The 20510-nt window shown below is 39.6% G+C and overlaps 1 protein-coding gene across 2 annotated transcripts in view; it reads right to left on the bottom strand.

Annotated features, from left to right (window-relative positions):
• Mib1 (MIB E3 ubiquitin protein ligase 1) overlaps window positions 1–20510 on the bottom strand; it is a 115024-nt gene that overhangs the window by 12653 nt on the left and 81861 nt on the right. For both annotated transcript variants that reach the window (XM_076554721.1, XM_076554720.1), the window contains exons 13-19: window positions 15420–15552; window positions 13743–13829; window positions 12210–12371; window positions 9171–9352; window positions 7145–7337; window positions 5196–5274; window positions 660–773 (exon numbers count right to left, since the gene is read on the bottom strand). In XM_076554721.1, the coding sequence (XP_076410836.1) occupies window positions 660–773; window positions 5196–5274; window positions 7145–7337; window positions 9171–9352; window positions 12210–12371; window positions 13743–13829; window positions 15420–15552 (950 nt within the window). The remainder of the gene's footprint in view (window positions 1–659; window positions 774–5195; window positions 5275–7144; window positions 7338–9170; window positions 9353–12209; window positions 12372–13742; window positions 13830–15419; window positions 15553–20510) is intronic.

Below are 20510 nucleotides of genomic sequence, written 5' to 3'. Positions count from 1 at the left end.
ATAATCCAGCTTTTCTGTCCCTAATAATTACTATTCTACAAATACGCTCCACTTAAATGATCTTGTAAGTCTGCTATGCAAAGGAACCAGGTGAATACTTTTGTAAGCTGAAAAAAATAACTTGGAATTCAGTGCTCCATTTCCAGATACTCTAAATTGGTAGAGTATATGCTTAATTAATCTGATCCCCAGAAATGGGCACACATATACAACCACTAAATTTCGTCTTTAAAACAGAAAGAAAGTAGTCTTTGAGTAAAAACATAAAGGTTCTCCATATTCCAAAGCCTCCGGCATCTGGTGCTGGGCTGGTGAGACCAGCTCAGTGGTAGAAACACTTGGTGCTTGCTCCACAGCCTAGCAACCTGAAGAGGAGAATCAACTCCATACAGTTGTCCTGATTTCCACATGCATATGGAGGCTTTCATGTACCCACATGCACACATTACAAATGCGTACACACCTTTGGAAAGTCTCTATATATAAGCGTACCACAAACTAAATAAAAATCTAATTTTACATTTCTTATAACTAACGAAAGCACCAAAAAATCATACTTGCGCCTCTGTCAATCCAACTCTTAGTGAACAAGGCAGCAGCATAGTGTTAGTGTAGTATGTATAAAGTTGGGAGGTATGGCCAGCAAGAAAGACACTCACAGATATCATCAGAGGGGTCTTCCGAACTCTTTCCACCACAGCACATGATGAAAGGCACCCTTCGTTCAACGACTGCCCGGCACTGCACACACTTTTTCATCAGGCTGGCACAGTCTGAAAATGAGTAACATGGACGCTTCTTTAGCTACAACATAAACAATATTGCCTTCCTCTGCTGATTTCTGTTAGTCATATACTGAAACAAATACTAAAGAAGTTATACAAGATTCTAACTATAACAAGTTATAAATAATAATCCTACTTCACTGTCAGGTTATTAACCTAAGAATGAGAACTGTCTGCTGGAAACCAAGAACCTATTATGAAAATAATTTTCTAATATAACCAAATAGTGACTTTTTTTTTTTCAAGAAAATATTTCTAAAATTTAAAGTTTATCCAGGAATGGTGGTATACAACTATAATCCTGCACAAACTGTAAACACTTGCACTCAGTTCCCTGAGGAAGGCTTTGCTATTTTCAGATTGTTCTGAGGTTCTGGGTCCTTGATATGGCAAGTTCTAGGACAGCCAGTGCTGTTACACAGAGAAACCCTGTCTCAAAAAGACAAAAGTAAAATAAAATAAAGTCTCTGAAAGAAAAAAAAGTAAGGATGGAAAGAAAGGAAGAGAAAACTATCTAGGCACACTGTGTATTACTGATTGTTCACATAACCTTACACTCAAACTTGTCAATTAATTATAAAATTAGGCATAGCAAGTCAACATGTTCTTGTTTATCAGCATTTACCAAGCAAACAGGCTTCATTTCAAACTAAACTATCAAAAATGTGGACTAATAGACATGGACAGGCTGGGCTATTTCCTCCTAATGGAAACACACTGGATGTGAATGATCATCAAGCCTGACACCAAGGCCTGAACATAAAATGGTCTCATGGTTGATTATGCAACATGCAGTAGGAAGAAGGCACTAGTAAATCTAGTTTGGGATTTGTCTTCAGTATGGGGCAGACTTTTTTCTTAAAGGATTAATATATTATATACTAATCAAATAACATACCATCACAATTACACAAACTTCCTCTAACTGTTAAATTTAGATGTATTTCTGTACAAAAATATATTATTAGCCTCATCAAAAAAAGTATCTAACCCTTCCTTTGACTGTTCAAAGTACTTTAAACTCTTCAAGACTACCACATTCTACTTAACATCACTGTGCTGTGGGTACTAGACTAAATACTTCAGCATATACTCTTTAGAGAAGTGTAGATGTAACCAACCGTCTTATTAAATAAGAAACACAGAAACAATGTAAAAGAGAGAGCCGAGAAGTCAGAGCTCAGAGCTAAAATCTCACCCTTCCTCCTGCTGTCCCAGCTTCGCGAAAAGAGAGCTACTTCCTGTCGGTTCGTTTTTTTATAGTATGTTGTTCTGCCTTCTCATTGGTTGTAAACCCAAACACATGACTGCCTCGTCACTGTCTGAATGTACAGCCCCCTAGGTCTTAAAGGCATATGTCTCCAATGCTGACTGTATCCCTGAACACACAGAGATCTTATGGGATTAAAGGCGTGTGCCACCACCGCCACACTCTTGCTATGGCTCTAATAGCTCTGACCCTGAACACACAGATATCTATGGGATTAAAGGCGTGTGCCACCACCGCCACACTCTTGCTATGGCTCTAATAGCTCTGACCCTGAACACACAGATATCTATGGGATTAAAGGCGTGTGCCACCACCGCCACACTCTTGCTATGGCTCTAATAGCTCTGACCCCCAGACAACTTTATTTATTAACATACAATCAAAATAATATTTCAGTACAATTAGATTACCACCACAGAGAAGGGCCTCTAAAGGTTCACCCCAGCCACATCCTCCTATGAAGAGCATGTTGGGCAGTGTGGTGTACATACGCAATTCCTGTACTTGGGAGGCAAAAACAAGAGGACCAAAACTCAAGGTCAGCCTGGGATACAAGTAAAACAGAAAAGAAGTTTAGGGCCAGGGATGTGACTCTGAGGCAGAGTGCTTGCTAAAGATGCAAGAGGCCTGACACCTAGAACCATAAATAAAAAATAAATTAAATAAGACACAGAAAATCCATCTAGCTAAGACCGTGATGAAAGTTTTGATACATTTAAGAAGAGATTAAAATGTCTAGTACAGAGTTAAAAGTTCAGTAAAAGCTGGTACATTATACAGCAAAAAGTCTTGCTAAAGTTTTTGGAGATCCTTGGGGGAAAATAAAATAATATAGAGGCTCAAGGGACTGTGTGATCAATACTAATGGTTACAATTATCTGTCAAGGCTCACCTAGGCATTACTTTGGTCTACAGTAGGTTAAGAGTCAACAAATCACTGTCCAAAAGCCTGTTCTTTTAAAGGAGCTTATGTTTTGTTTTTGTTGGTTTTTTGAGGCAGGGTTTGTCTATGTAGCCCTGGCTGTCCTGGAACTCACTCTGTAGACCAGGCTGGCCTTGAACACACAGAGATCCGCCTGTCTCTGCCTCCTGAGTGCTGGGATTAAAGGTGTGCATGACCACTGCCCAGCTTTTAATTGGAACATAGTTGTGTATTTTCTGTGGTTGTTTCTGGACTACAACCACAGCATTGGGTAGTTGGAAAGAAGTGGATGGTTACTACAGAAGCCACGTGGCCTATAGAGCCAAAAACGTTGAGTATTTATTCTTGTACTGAAAAAGTTTGTCAACCTCTGGTCTACAAAAGTTTACTTAAGACTAAGAAAATGTCTTTCTATGCATCCTCTTGACAGCTGATAATAGCCTTTACACCAGGCCTTAGTAAACAGAAACAATTACTTGAGGTAGACTGCTAATTGAACAGATCCTTGGCCCTTTATTTAGTTGCCTAGTTGTCTATCAAAATGAAAAAAAAAATTAAAAAAAAAAAAACACCAGTGTTCAGGGGTCCTATAAGATGGCTCGGTGGGTAACAATAGGATAACCTGTAGGTCAAGCTTGACCATCTGAGTTTGAGCTCCAGAAGCCACAGGGTGGAAGGAGAGAATCAGCTCCCTCAAGTGTCCTCCGACTTCCACATATACACCATGTTGGGCACACACCCATACATATATACACAAACAAATAAATAAATATAAAATAGAATTTAACCCAACATTTAAAGGACATTATGGTGGTTTGAAAAAAAAAAAAGGCTTCCAAAGGGAGTGGCACTATTAGGAGGTAGTAGCCTTGTTGGAGTAGGTGTGGCCTTGTTAGAAGTGTGTTACTGTAGAGGCGGGCTTGGAGGTCTCAGCTCCACCATCATGTCTGCCTGCACACCACATCCCACTATGATGATAATGGACTGAACCTCTGAAATTGTAAACCAACCAATTGAATGTTTTCCTTATAAGAGTTGCCGTGGTTATGGTGTCTCTTCATAGCAATAGAAACCCTAACTAAGACAGGCATCTATACTAATGAGATTAACTACCATATAATTTGCATGTTATTCTAGTCAGATACATATTCTAGTCAATAATAACACCAATACTTGTTGAGTAACCTATTTTATTATATGAAGCACTATTCATTATAATATGAGATCTTTCACTGGTAAGTAAAACAAAAAAAAATGGCAAAGGAAAGAGAATTTCAAATCCTGTAAGATATAAAAGAAATAAAAACCAAGGCCTTCATAATAATGGGCCTAAGAGACTTAAAAGCACTACTTCTCAAGCTGTGGGTCATGGCTCCTTTGGGGCCCAAACAACAGGGGTTGCATGTCAGATATTTACATCATAATTCATAAAAGTAGCAAAATTATAATTATGAAGCAGCATGAAATAATTGAATGGCTAGAGGTCACCACAACACAAGGAATGGTGTTGAAGGGTCTCAGCCCTAGGAAGGTTGAGTGCCACTGCTCTAGAGCATTAGATAGGATTCAGTGTTGTCCTCCCAAAGAAAAGACTTCTGAAACTTCTGATCTAACAGTCCACAGAACAAAACTGCAGCCCCCAACAACAACAGATGCTGTAGGAGCTGAGAAGTTGCAGGCCCACAGGAGAGGCATGCTAAGGTGAGGACAAATGAAGGGGTACTAATGTTATATGAAAAAAGATAGATTAGATACTCTATGTTTAGAAATAGGTTTCCACATGTGAAAAAAAGATATAAAAAATATATAAAGATATATATATATGAAACACAAAAAAATTCAGCCTGATACAACACAGAATTTCAGTATTCAAATTATTCAGTATACTCTACTGCTCTGAAGTATAGACCAAAAGGTACTAAGTGCTTATCCAGATTTTCTGTAGGTAGGTTATCCAATAAACAAAACAAAACAAACAAACAACAAAAAAAAAAAAATCAAAGATGTGCTAGGTGGTGGTGGAGCCTTGAATCCCAGCACTCAGGAGGCAGAGGCAAGTAGATCTCTCTGAGTTTGAGGTCAGCCTGGTCTACAGAGTGAGATCCAGGACAGTGGAAACCACACAGAGAAACCCCATCTGAAAAGTCAAAGCTGTAATTTTTGACTTCGCGTCTGTCTTTACACTGGCACCGGGGAGCTTTCCCAATAGGCTACTTACTCTCACAGGCACACATGTGTCCACATGGTTGGAAAAGAACAGCCGCTTTCTTGTCAGAGCACACCACACATTCTTCAATCTACAGCAAAAGAAAACACAACAAAACCAGCCGCAGAGTGACTACTGTAGACTACACCACAGTGGGCTTCCGGTGTGCTTGCCTTCCTGCTGCTCATTCTCACAGCTATGTGCCCTTGCTTCACACACACTACTTCCGCAGCTCCCCCAGCTGACACAAAGACTTGCATAGAAAGATTCCATTTCATCTGAAGTCAGGGACAATGAGCTAAACATTAGTTTTCTTTTTTTTCCCAAAAAAACTTGAAGGAAATTTTAACATATAAATATTAAAAACAAGTGGTTGTGAGTAGACTATTAACAACAAAACTCAACCCAGATAAATAAACTGTTAAAAGTTCAAGAGGGGTGCCTATGTTGCCTCCACCTAGGGAATTCTCCACAAAAGCCCCCTCTTGAAGAACCTGGTCAATGCCCATGCCGCTTGGAGCCCAAAGCTTTTAGGTTTTTCCTCACCCGCCTATCACAAAGTTCTGCCAGGTACTGTGACTCCCTTGACTCTGGCTCCCCGTCCTTCCAGCTCACACCAATGCCTTTGGTTCCCTCTGGTTTCCCAGCAGAGCTGCATTTAGCCATCTTCTGTTTCATCCAGAAACAGCCACTTCTCACCTGTCTGTCACAGCACCTCACCCCCAACCACTGCACTCCTGCACTTTCGTTCAGGTGTGCTCTCCGGCCCAAGCCTCAGTGCTGCACACGGAGCTGCACTCTTGGCACACTAGTTCAGTGCAGTACAATCTGGTTGGTCTCTGATATTCTTGAACTCAAAAGCTACCTCTAGTATTACCTAATATTATTTGTAAGAGTTTAAAATAATAGTCAATCATCTAACAATCATTTATCTACCCATTCTCCTATTTAAAAGAAAAGTCTTTCTAGCACAAATTTCTCCTTATGTATTATTTCCTCAGGTTTTACTCTCATGAATGGAACAACTGAATCGATGAATTTTCCTGTATAAAGCTCCGAGCAGAGGATGGCCCCCATGCCTCTAGCAGTGTTAACAAAGTGACCACTTCCCACCTAGATTGCTAGCACTTAAAACAAAAACTTTTATTTCCTAACTCAACAAAAAATTCTGTATTAATTTGAAATGTATTTATAGTTCCCTAATTACTGAAGAATCCAAATGACTCGTCTAATAATACCCTTTCCTCTAAATTTTAGAATTTCCTTTCAACGAAGCTGTTGATTCCCCTGTAACCACTCGGGGTCACTGTTTCCTTATGGTCAAAGGCTCTACTAGTAACCTAGCAAATATACTGAGTTGGTTAGACATCTGTTTTTTAAATTTTCCACAAATTTGAAAACTATATAGTATGTAATACAAAGAATTCAATGTCTCTAAGTTCTACCTGGCTTTGAAAGAAAAACAGTAACTATTTTTTAAGTATTATACTTTAGATATAAAGAAGGAAATATAAGTTAAAAAAATTTGAGAGTTAAAAATCATGGATGGCCGGGCGTCGGTGGCGCACGCCTTTAATCCCAGCACTCGGGAGGCAGAGCCAGGCGGATCTCTGTGAGTTCGAGGCCAGCCTGGGCTACCAAGTGAGCTCCAGGAAAGGCGCAAAGCTACACAGAGAAACCCTGTCTCGAAAAACCAAAAAAAAAAAAAAAAAAAAAAAAAAAAAAAAAAAAAAAAAAAATCATGGATGGTTTTGTGATAATAATGAATGTGGCAAAGTACATCAGTAAGGTCAGACTAGAGATCAATTCGGAAGATCTGAACTGACCTCTTTAAATGTATAAATTATGTATTATGACATTTAACTCATTTGTAAGAACAAAGTGAAATAACTATTCCATGACCCAACATTTGTCTCACAGAACTGCACCACAGACAGAGCAGCACATTACAGATACATTACCTTTGTCCTGGACTGAACCTGTTCTTTACAGATGAGGCATTTCTTGACACGCGGAGAACACAAAGAACAAGTTGCAATGTGTCCACATGGACCAAAAAGAGTATCTCTCTTCATGTCTGAGCACACCATACATTCCTCTAAGGTTTCAGAATCATTGCTAATCATAGAAGGACTCCGAGAACCCACTTGGCCACTAATAAAACAAAGTATTTCAAATCAAGCCCATCCAAATACTTTCAAATCAAGCCCATCCAAAAACAAATTTTTTTAACATCCAAAAATGTCATTAGTACACATGAAAAAAAAACCAGATTATATTAAAATTTAAATGTCAACAACTTTATGTAAAGCTTTTTTAAAATTTATTTTTCTACTTATAAAAGCTTATAATTTTCACATTTACTGCTCAAAAAAATAGACCAAAAAGGTACTTAAATGATTGGTTTTTACCTATTTATGAACCTCTCTGCATCTTCACATTCTTCTAGTACCAGTCAAACTTCAAATTAAATGAAGACTGATGAAAAAGGGTGAACTTCTAATGAACAGCTAAAAACACCGGCAAAAACCAATTTAATGAGCCAGGTGTCGTGGTGCACCCTTTATTCCCAGCACGCAGGAGGCAGAGCTCACAAAGGATGAAACACCAGAGAGGGAGACACTTCAGCAGCCGTTCTGATATTCCATTGAGTATGTTGTTCAGGAGGTTAAAATTACACTACAGAAAGGTAGACTACATCGCATAAATATGCACAAACAGGCAGGAAAATGCAGGTGTGTATAACTGATACAGCTATGGAAAGTAAACACAGGTTCCAAGAATTTAAGAATGCACATAAAGGTTCCATTGTAAGACTCCACTGTTCAAAGTCATCCCTGAGTAATTAGAGTGCCTATTTATAGATGAATTTAGTTTTCCTATAACAGAATTTTAAGTTCCTTAAAGATATACTTTAAAAATATATACATTTAAAATATATACATTAAAATAGCTAGCTTGGGCTCCTACTTAAATTATTTATATTAAAAAAGAGCTGAAGAGATGTCTCAGTGGTTAAGAGAATATACTGGTCTTTCAGAGAACCCAAGTTCAGTTCCCAGACAGAACACCTGTCTCAGCCTCCCGAGTGCTGGGATTAAAGCCATGCACCACTACCACCTGACTGTTAAATATACATTTTAGGAGCGGTGACAAAATATCAAAGTAAAGGGACAATACCAATAGTCAGTGATAAGAGGTATAAAGGTCAAGAATATGTTCATAGCATTGTTTGGATTAAAAAATAGAGATGTGTGCTTTTTTTGTATGTCTATCTCAGTAAAGAAAATATTTACACTGGAAGTTTTAATTAAAAGTGCTGACATATTTTACTGTCAGAAAAACAGAAATATGTGAAATGATCATCTTTAGGGAAATTGCTGCAACCAATTGGTTGAGTCATTTGTTCATTCTTTTTTTTTTTTTTCTGGTTTTTCGAGACAGGGTTTCTCTGTGTAGCTTTGCGCCTTTCCTGGAGCTCACTTGGTAGCCCAGGCTGGCCTCGAACTCACAGAGATTCGCCTGGCTCTGCCTCCCGAGTGCTGGGATTAAAGGCGTGCGCCACCACCGCCCGGCTTCATTTGTTCATTCTTTTAACCCTTTATTGCTAATAATTGTCTCCAAGTTCTTGGTGCAAGGTGCTAGAATCATTACAAACTTTCAATGAGAGTAAACTGCCCTTCATAGGAAAATATTATAACATTAATCACAGCATTCTCACTAGTAAGGCTTTTCCTTATAAATTCCCAAAGCACATAGGACTCCTAGAAGATCAAACTAGTTTAGTTAGTTAGAAAAGTTTCTTAAGTTTATCAAACATAAAGCGGTATACATAATGTGGGGAATACAACATGGGATGACACATAGTACATAGAGGAAATGCTTTCAAGTGCAACACAAAGATCTAAGAACTGCAAAGATCTTGACACCTGCAAGTACCAGCTCCTCCCTTATGAATGGAATAATGTGATGATGAAGACTACAAACCTGACTTTTTCCTTATGACATTTTGCCAGCGCTTTGCAGAGACTTGGGTCAGGACAGAGATCCAGTGGAGATTGACCCTTCTTATTTCGAATGCTGAGGTCGGCACCATTGGCTGCCAAAAAACAGGCAATAGATGCTGCACTCTTCTTTTCTGCCCCCTGGGTACCAAGTCCCATTATTAACTGAAATCAAAATAGAAAGAGTCATGATTTTCCCTAAGGAAATCTACCATCAATTATCACTACCAATATGTGTGTGTGCTAGACATTTATGAGTTTCAGTCCTGACATGGACTCCATCTCTCCACAAGCCCCATTTCCCTTGATCTTCCCACATTTGAGAACTGACTCCTCAGTGCACAAGTGGACCGAAAGCGGTTAAACCCAGTTGGATTCCTGCTTCCTACATGCCTGATTCAGAGACAGATACAGAACCAAAGTCAGGTCAATTACGGCTGAGAAACTCAAGTGCAGCTTCTGGTTAAGAAGAAACTACTTTTGTTCATATACAATGTTACTCTGGAGCTGTTACCAACTAACTCTCAATGTTTCTAAATCAAGGCAAAACTTAATGAGACAAACCAGCATCTGACTGTGTCATCTGAGCTATGGATCCAAACAAATATGAAATTGTTAGAGTAACTATCAAGATCCACTAAGCATCTACAATGAGCCATGTACTGTTTTAGGTACTTTTATGATCTCATGCAGCCTATGGAGAGAAGTGTGCTCCTCTCAAAGGGGTTAGGGACACACACCCGGAGTCACGCAAGACAAAAGTCACACACATTTTGGCCTCGGATCATTTATACTCTTTAAGATGGCAATAAAATTCATTTAGAAGTGTAAAGCCTTAACATAGCCAAACAATAAAAAAAAAAAAAATTCAAGGACTTTCATTGACTGATTTCAACATGAGCAAACATTGAATCACAAAGCTATAAGACATTTGAGCAGGCATCCCATAGCTAAGAACATGGACTAAAAAAACAAGATGGAGGATGTAAAAGGAGACGTCCCCACAGAGAGCTAACCGATCTTGGATAAAGGCAGCAGGCACTCAAGTAGAAAAAGACACTACTCAACAAATGGTGCAGGGACAGCTGGACATGCACCAGTGACAAATGAACGTCAATCTATGCTATTACTCTATATGAAAGTTCACTTTAACACTGAAACTTATTGGTTCAACATTATAAGCTCCTAAAGCAAGAAAAGTCTGAGTGACCCTCATTTTACCAAAGATTTCTTAGGACATATAAAGCATACATAATAAACATTAAGACATTCTGTTCTGGGCTGGAGAGATGGCTCAGTAGATAAGAGCACTGGCTGCTTTTCCAGAGGACCTGGTTCAATTCCCAGCACCCACATGGCAGTTCACAACCATCTGTAACTCTAGTTCCAGGGGATCTGACACCCTCATACAGACATACATGAAAGCAAAACACCCCAATGCACATAAAACAAGCATAAATAAATCATTTTTTTAAAAAAAGACATTCTGTTCTTCTAAGAAGATTGTCAAAAATTGGGCATGGTGGCTCACAATCCCAGCCACTCAGAAGTCAAGGTGGCGCACGCCTTTAATCCCAGCACTCAGGAGGCAGAGCCAGGCGGATCTCTCGAGTTGAAACCCAGCCTGATCTACAGAGCAAGATCCAGGACAGGCACCAAAACTACACAGAGAAACCCTGTCTCAAAAACAAAACAAAAAACCCCAAAAAACCAAAAAAGTCAAGGCAGGAGGATCAAGAGTTTGAGGACAACTGGGCAAGACGGTGAGGCCTCATGACAAAACCCCTCTATCAAAAGAAGGGAAAGATACATGCATGTGCTACACAATTCCCTTCTTGACATCCCAGGCCACTGCTGACAAGGACATCACCAGACTGATTTTAGACTTCTAGGCCCACCTGAATTTAGAGAAGCATCTTGGGGAAACACTAGTTCAAATGGAATCCCATCTCTTACAGCTTTCTAAGAATGAAACCCGGTTTTTGTAGAAGATAAAAAGGATCAAATGTCCGTTCTGGACTCCTCTACTGAAGAAGACAGACGTACCGTCATTATACATACAACTGGTGTACCCACACTCAGGACTTTCCTCTAGACTCAGAGGATAAAGCATCTCTCCAGTGTCTGGAAACTACACGACATGTAATTGTATGGGGAAGCTTTTGTGGATTTGTTTATTTGAGGTAGGGTCTCACTCTAGCCTAGACTGGCCTGGAACTCACTATATAGCACATGCTGGTCACAAATCCTGCCTTAGCCTCCTAAGTGGGGGATTACAGTCATGGTCTAGCATGCCTGGCTTTACATACATTAATTCTTGTGACTGTTCTTGACTAAGCTAACATTTCTATAAAAAATGCATAATAATTATGTTAATTCCTATACAGAAGCACTGCCACTATCAATTGTTAATTCTCTTCCACTGTCACCAACCCCCCACCCCACCCCCTGCCCAAAGACGAAGAGGAGGCAACAGCAGCAGCAGCAGCAGCACAAGCTGCAGACCAGGAGAAAACATGTATGTATCACATACTCGATACAATCTCCTTTTCATATTATATAAACCATTCTTGAAATAATTAGAAGAAAACAAAAGAACTAGGAAGTGGGAGACTGCTTGTGTAGTATGCATGAGGCCTTGGGATCAATCCCTAACACCTCAAAAAACAAAACCAAAAGAAAACAAAGAATTCAAAAATTATAATGAGAAAATTTTGAGCAGATAGCTCATCAAATACATGTGGTGTTGATCAAATGAAAAGCTGGTCAAAATGAACAAGCATTTGGGATTTCAAATTAAAACCGTAACAAATACCCACTCCACCCTATCTATAAAGCTGAAGTTATAAAGAACCAACTTTTGATAAGATGCAGAGCAAATGCACTTCGTAGTGACCAGTAGTATTGAAGTTTTATAAACCCAAGTACAACTCTGATAAAACGTTTTATCCAGTGCAGATTAGATAAGCAGCAAATATAAAACACGCTTCCAATGGCAGGGAGGAACACTATCTTTACTCACTGTGTTTTTTGATGGTTCCCAAGCAGCATCTACCTTCCCCACGTCTTGCATGTCTTGTAGCTGGCGTAGCTGAGACAAAGTATGATGCCTCAAAGCCTCATGCAAAGGAGTATCTCCATCCTTATCCTGAATGTCTAGCTTAGCACCTGCACGAACCAAAAGCTGAGAGAGAGAGAGAGAGAGAGAGAGAGAGAGAGAGAGAGAGAGAGAGAGAGAGAGAGAGAGAGAGAGGGAGAGATATGCCTCATTTGGATAGTGTCCACACCTATAAGAAAGAAACTACAGCAAATCTATACTAACAGTAAATACTCTGAACCCCTCCTTGAAATTTCAAGTAATAATAAATGTAAACACTGTTTGCTAAAACCCAAACACTGGACAAAATGGGTTACCGACTATTTCATTATGTGACTTGTACAGTAAGCTGTAAGTTCACTTTAGATTTTCCTTCTGGTGTTTTCACAATCTTCCTAATCCTTTCTACAAACACCATCAAAGAGCTCCAGACAATAGCATCCACAGACACTAATCTTATTGTACAGTCTTACCTGTCTTGGCAAATCATACTTTTTCTGTTTTGTTCTAAAAAGTTATATAAAATATTATTCTAGGACATATTTTTCAAACTTGGAAAGTATCACAACTTCCTGAAAGCTTGCTAAACAAGGAATTGACCCTCCTTTGGTGGTCAAGTTTTACTGTCAACTGGATTAGAGTCACACCTCTGAGCAGGTGTGTCTTTGAGGAAGTTTCTAGAGAGATTTAACTGAGGGGGAACATCCACACTGAATGTGGCTGGTCCCGTGCAATGGTCTGGGGTACCAGACTCAATAAAAAGGAGAGAGTGAGCTGAGCATCAGCATCAGCCCTCTCTTCTTCTGACTGGGGACACACTGTAGCCACCTGACCCCTGCTCTTTCTGCCGTGACAGACTGACTTCAAGCCAAGCCAACCTTCCTGAAGTCGCTTTTGTCCAGTATTTCGTCACAGCAGAGAAGTGACTACTAAAAGCTCCTCCCAGGCTCCAGTTCCGCTGGCCTGAGGCAGAGTACAAGAATGAACTTTCCTATTACATTTCCAGGTGACACTGTGGCAGCTACTTCAGTCTCCACACTTTTAAGTCACTGCTCCATAAAAATATTGAAACCAATACTTTTTTCAGGTATTTTGTTTGAAATCACCAGATTAGTAAATTAAAACTATATAGTTCAATTTTTAATTTGCAGCAGCAAGTTCCCAAAGCTTTTAATTTTACTATCCACTATATACATTAAGAGGGATGTAATTATTCAAATAATTTAATTGTTACTTTAAATTTTTCTCACTTAACATTATGAGAATTCAGAAATTTAAGAACAATATGATGAAGACTTTGAACTAGATATTAATGCCTTACCCTAAACTCTTAAGTTCCTTGAACTATGTCACTCTGAGAAGTAGAACACTGTATCATTTCAATTGTCACAAGTCTCTAAACCTGAGTATGGTTAAAAAGCTATTATAAGCTAAAATTAACAAGAAAAAATACTTTACCCTGACAATCTGGGTATGCTGCCGTTCAACAGCAAGGTGTAGGGCCGTTTGCTGGTTCACGTTCTGGATATCCAGATTTGCATTTCCCTAACAATGAAGAGATTTAAAATGGTTACATCTGGGCAACAAGGAAGATCATGCAAACTATTAGCTATGCACAAGGAACAGACTGACTGCCGACTGACCACTGTCTCCTCCTTGGAAGCTGCCCTGACACTGTTCTCATGTGGATAATGAAAACGAGACAGACAGCAAACCTACAGGTAGAATAGTAACTATCTCAAACCAGCTCACGGACAAAGCACACTATGGAGCTGAGGACTATTCTCTTCCGATATCCACTGAGAGGGCAATTCCTATGAATTTATAAACACCTCTGAAAAGCAACTGTGTCTCCATATAGGATTCAGAGTTATTTTAGTGACTTGATAAGTTCACTTCCTTCTGCTGCATAATTAAGCACTTCCTCATTCAGTGAGAAAGTGACCTGAGTAGTTATGATAAGTTAGCCAAGGTAAAGCAAGGAGTTCTATGCAGGCTCAGGAGAGCCCACGAGCTAATGGACCCTGAAAGCAGCTGATACCCACACACAAGGGAAAGGGTCTAAGGACAAAAGAGCTGATTTTGACACCAATGCACTTTTGGCTTAAGCTCTGCCACTTACAAACCACTTTTGTAAGCATTTCACCATTTACCCTTTTCTCAGTTCCATAATGGTGACAAGTATAGCGGATTTCACAGGGCGTATGGAAAGATTAAGAAATACAGTGCCTGGCATAACAAATCATAATTAAAACAATCAAGGCTTCAAAAGGCACATCTTAAACTAGTAGGTCTTTTCAATACTTTATTTTATGTGCATTGGTGTGAAGGTGACAGATTCCCTGGACTGAAGTTACAGATAGTTGTCAGCTGCCATGTGGGTACTGGGAATTAAACCCAGGACCTCCGGAAGAGCAGCCAGTGCTCTTAACTGCTAAGCCATCTCTCCAGCCCCCTAAACTGTTAGGTCTTAAGACCAGTCTAATCACAACTCTTGACGGTCACCTGTGCCCTTGCTTGGACTACTGGCCAGAGCTGAAACTCTAGTATGCTATGGAATATTCTGGAAGACAGACATTTCTGGTTTGTTTTTATTATATTTATTTATGTTTCTTTGACTGGTCATGAGGTACTGGATTCTCAGCTCATCACGTAATGTCTATTTAAATGTGGATACTGGAGAGAATAAGCCAGTGTTAGAAGTCTATCTTGCAAGATGCAGCGAAGTCTGATGTACTGAGTTTGATCTCCAAGACTCCCATGATGGAAGGACAGAATCATATCCTGAGGACTGTCTTTTGACTTCTACCATGCACCATGGTATAAACATAAAACCACAAATAAGCAGGGGACTAGGCGTGGAGAGCCAGGATTAGTCAGGCAGAGAGATGGATAACTTCAATTTCAGCACTTGGGAGGCTAAGGCAGGATCCTGAGTTTTAGCTAAGCCAGGGCTACATAGCAAGACTATTTCATGCAAACAAACAAAAATAACCAATGCTAAAAAGCAGAGAATACATTGCTTCAGTTTTCATCATCATGGAGGTTTTACTGCAGCCTATTACAATCCACTTGGTGAAATAAACTGAAGAAGTGGGAGTGTTCTGTTTGCTCAAACATAACTGCCCCTCCTACCTGATGGACCAACAGTTCAGCCACTTCCACGTGATTATTCAGGGCAGCCAGGTGCAATGCAGTATAACCATCATCTTTCTTCTCATCCACAATCCACGGTCTCGGCAATTTTGAGAGTAAAACACGCATTGCACTGCAAGGCAAATTCACACTGTCTTTACGAACTGTTGTTTTCTTCAGAAAAATCGTCAAAAGAAACCCTATTATCAAATGAAGATACTCTTTTTTTTTTTAAACAAAAAATCACGTCCCTACAGACAGACATTGTTGTTATAACTCTCAATGTTTAGATTTTTGATATTTGAGAGCTAAACAAACAATCCCCATTTGCCGAACAGAGCCAGCACAGAACATAAATGTCACAAAGGCAACTTTTCCTCACAAAAGTTGTAAAGTGGCCCTGGGGCCTCAAAATAAAGAACTGCTTTTAAAAATTAAGCTTTGGAGGACCTAGGAACCTCTAAACTTGAACTAATACTGCCAAGTCTTTTAAGTTTTATCAGATTTTTGTTTTTAGAGTCCTACTACTTTTGTAGGCAAGGCTGGTCTTGAACTTGAATCTCCCTGCCTCAGCCTCCCAAGTGCTGGGATTACAAACATGAGCCACCATGCCCAGCTCCACCCAGATTAATGGAAAGTCACTGGTGACACACTATATGATTTTATGACTGTGGTATCGTACACCATCTACCACTCTGCCTATTAGACCACATGAGAAAAAAACTTATAAGAGGCTTATATATAGCTTTTCTATGAAGTTTAGAAGATACATACATACATAAGCCATGAAAAATTGTATTAATAAAATGTTATGGGGATGTAGAGATGGCTTAGAAGTGAAGAGCACTTGTTCTTGCTGAGGACCCTGGTTTAGTCCCATCACCAATGGTGGCTCATAGCTGTCAGTCACTCTAATTCACCAGCCTTCTTCTGACCTCCTCATACAGGGAAACACCCATAGATATAAATAAACCTAAAACCATTTTTAAGGAGAAATAAAATGTCAGTATTTAAAGCAATGCAAGGGACTAGAGAGAGCATGGTTAAAGCTCTTGCTTTGCCCTTGAAGAGGACCTGGGTTCAGCTCCCAGCTCCCAGCACCCACGTGGCAGCTAACAAGAGTCTCTCCACTTCCAGAGAATCTGATGTCCTCTTCTGGCCTCCTAAGGCACTGCATGCATGTGGTTTACAGGCATACATCAAGCAAATACATAAAATAGCAATAAATGCATTTAAAAAGGCAATATAAACCAGCCATTATGCAACAGAGCCAAAGTTCAAGACCACTGTCAGTTACATAGTCCAGACTATCTAAGACATCATCTCCAAACAAACGAACAAAGCAGTAGATAAGAGGAGTGATTCAGTTATTAGAATACTCTCCTAATAGTACCTAAGCCTGGAATAGAGGAACACACCTGTACTCCTAACATTCAAAAAGGAGAGGCAGGGAGACCAGAACTTCAAGTGCATTTGTACTCACACAGCAAGTTCAAAGCCCCCCTGACCAAAGCTAAAATTCAGTGTTGGTATCACTGATTAAACCAAAGCTTTGCTACGCTGAGAAGCACGACAGTAATGGAGAGTGTTTAGTTTTAAATCTTTGTTTTCACTAACCTGAAATGTTCTCATAATGATTTTGACTGGTAAACTAAAAAATCCCAAGGCAAGTTACAAGATACTGGAAGAAGGACTAAGGCAAAGAAGAATGCATGGAAGACAGTTATCTTCTTGCAGTATAATCTATGTAGTACCACTTGACTATGTACATAGTTCAATTAACAATTTAAAAAAATCAAACACTAAGACAGTATTTGGAATTCACCCTCTTTGTTCCCCTCACAAGACTGACAGAATAAGAAACTATCTGTGCAATTAAAATTCAAAAGAAATATAGCATTATTTAGACCAAATGCCTCATTTTAAATAGCTAGAAATTATAGTACTAGGAAAGTATATTTATTTTAAAATTTATTTATTTTATGTGTATGAATATTTGCCTGAATGTATGCATATGTACCACATGCCTGCCTGGTACCCACAAAGGTCAGAAAGAGGGCTTCAGATCTCCTGGAGCCCAAGATAGTTGTGAGCCTTCATGCTGATGCTGAGAATCAAACCAGAGTCCTCTGCAAAAGCAGCTATTCCTCTTAACCATTTAGTCATTTCTCTAGCATCCCTAACAAAGTACTTGAAATGGTGATTTCTGACTTCCTACAGAAACTATCATATTGTCACAAGAGATGAATAAATAAATAACCAACAGTTAGGTTATGCATACAGACAACAGTGCAGAAAGATTTTTGGAAGATATCCAGACATCTAAGCTCTCAGAATACAACTACAGTAAGGAGGATAAAAATGTTCACCGTCTTTATTAACTGCAACAACAAATGAAGAGAGGTTTCAGACACACTGCCTCTTGCTCCTGGGGCAGTGTCTGTAAGAGATCTCTGCCCTTCAAACGCCAAACAAGCATTTTTAAAAAGAGGAATAAATGGTTTGTGAGTCAGACATGATGGGTCACACTTCTGATGTGATACTTGGGAAACTGAGGCAAGAGGACCTTCCATGAGGAGTTCAAGGCCATCCTAGTCAGTGCTGATCCTTTAAGAGACAGTCTCCCCGTGAATGGAGTGACTCTATCCATTCCTCCTAGATTCTTGATCTCCACTCTTCTTTTTGCCATTTAACCTGACATCCTAGTCCAAACCTGGAGATTACTCGATATGGAAGACATTAAAATCCTTCTGGTGATTCTCCTGTTTAAATCTACAACTACTGTGCCCAGTGGCCCAACATTTTTTAGATCAGTGGTTCTCAACCTGTGGGTCAAATAACCCTTTCACTGAGGTCACCTAAGACCATCAAACAGGTATTTACATTATGACTCATAAAGTAGCAAAATTACAGTTATTAAGTAGCAACAAAAATAATTTTGTGGTTGGAGGGGTCACCACCCACAAACTGTATTATGATGATGATGAGCTGTATTAAAGGGTCTCAGCATTAGAAAAGTTGAGAACCTCTGCTTTAGATAATAGGCCATCCTTATCTTTCTTCTGGACACTTCCACAACCCTTTGTGAGACACAAACATGACTATTTCACAATTTTCACAAACTTAAAATTAACATTTATCTAAAGTAGGACCTCCTAAATATTAAATCTTTTCACAGTAAGTCTAAAGCTGGGTATGGTGTGATGTGCCTTTAATCCCAGCACATGGGAAGTAGAGGCAAAAGGACCTGGAGTTCAAGGGCAGCCTCAACTACATAGTGAGTACCAGGCCAGCCTGGGCTATATGAGACCCTGACTCTAAAACTATATATATATATATATATATATATATATATATATATATATATATATATATATACACACACACACACACACACACACACACACACACACACACACACACACCCTATCTTAGTGTGCTTTTAAGAGAACATGAAACAATACTTAATGTTTTGCTGAAACAAATCATTGTAAAATCAGTATCTGATTTACTGGGGTTAACTTGTAAAGAAATGTTTACACTCAGGACTCCTTCAAAAGAGGAGGCAGGAAGACTGTGAAACCCAGAGGACTGGGGAGTTTGCTGTAAAGCTGTGTCTCCTAGAAATGTCAGAAGCTACACCCATGAAGCCTCACCACATGGCTAAACATGACCTGAACAAGGACGGTAACAACAGACATGCTAATGTAGATGGAGGAAAGCTCACCTAAGAACTACAGGCAACTAAGGATGCTGAGAGCAGGCGAAAGAGTCTTCCCAGAAAAGTTCACACCAATTGGTTATCCAATACCAAATAATTAGCCATAAATACATATACATACAAGTAACATTATACAGACTGAATAGGCTATATTTATGTATTTAGGCACACACACACACACACACACACACACACACAACAAGAAAAAGAGATCATGAATTTGAAAGAGAACAGTGGGTATACATGGAAGGGTTTGGGGGGAGGAAAGGGAAAATATAATCTTAAAAAAATAAAACAATTAAATATAAAAATAAATGTTTACAGAAGACAGATCTCAGCCAAAACTAAGGAAAGCTGGACACGATGAGGCAAGCATATAACCACAACACTTAAAAGGTTGAAGCAAGAGGATCACGAATTCAAGGCAAGCTAAGGGTAAATAAAGAGCCTGTCTCTTAAAAACTAATTACAATTAAAAAAAAAAAAGTGCAAGCCGGGCGGTGGTGGTGGTGGTGTACACCTTTAATCCTAGCACTCAGGAGACACAGCTAGGCAGATCTTTGTGAGTTCAAGGCCAGCCTGATCTACAGAGTGAGATCCAGAATAGGCACCAAAACTACACAGAGAAAACCTGTCTCGAAAAACCAAAACCAAAACCAACCAACCAACCAACCAAACAAACAAACAAAAAACCCCAAGTGCAAACTAAGTAACTATCAGCTAGCCAACAGTGTGTGGATTAATTTATTGCTTGTTTATTCATTTTTGTGGTGCTGGGAATGGACGGGTCTTACACAAGCTTTGCCACGAAGCTATAACCCTAGCCCTCTAGCTATCTAAGCTTTCAAGTATTTTTTTAATTTTTATTTAATGTTCTTTGTGTCTGCTCTGAATACCATATTATACATGTCCTATCCCTTGACTTGACATTTTCTCACTTTTGAGGAAGCTGCCATGGAGCACTAACTAGATGCTCTAACTCTTCACCTGGGATCTTGCCAGTTCTTCTCATGCTCACCCTGGAGTTATGGACCCTGGAAGGAAGATCACACAGCCTTGTCTCTTGTCACTTTCCACCCACTACCCACTTCACACTCTTGGTGCTGACCCTGACACCTAGATGGAGGGGTGTGGCATACATAGTTCTCTGCTGCACATTGTCCTTGCTCCTTCTACGCTATCTTTTTTTTTTTTTTTTTTTGGTTTTTCGAGACAGGGTTTCTCTGTGTAGCTTTGCGCCTTTCCTGGAGCTCACTTGGTAGCCCAGGCTGGCCTCGAACTCACAGAGATCCGCCTGGCTCTGCCTCCCGAGTGCTGGGATTAAAGGCGTGCGCCACCAACGCCCGGCTCCTACGCTATCTTCTTAACAA

Source organism: Peromyscus maniculatus, chromosome 19 (genome assembly GCF_049852395.1).
Source record: "Peromyscus maniculatus bairdii isolate BWxNUB_F1_BW_parent chromosome 19, HU_Pman_BW_mat_3.1, whole genome shotgun sequence".
NCBI classification, from domain to species: domain Eukaryota; kingdom Metazoa; phylum Chordata; class Mammalia; order Rodentia; family Cricetidae; genus Peromyscus; species Peromyscus maniculatus.
The sequence above is the reverse complement of the archived record's forward strand: the minus strand, read 5'-3'. Positions and strand labels throughout refer to the sequence as shown.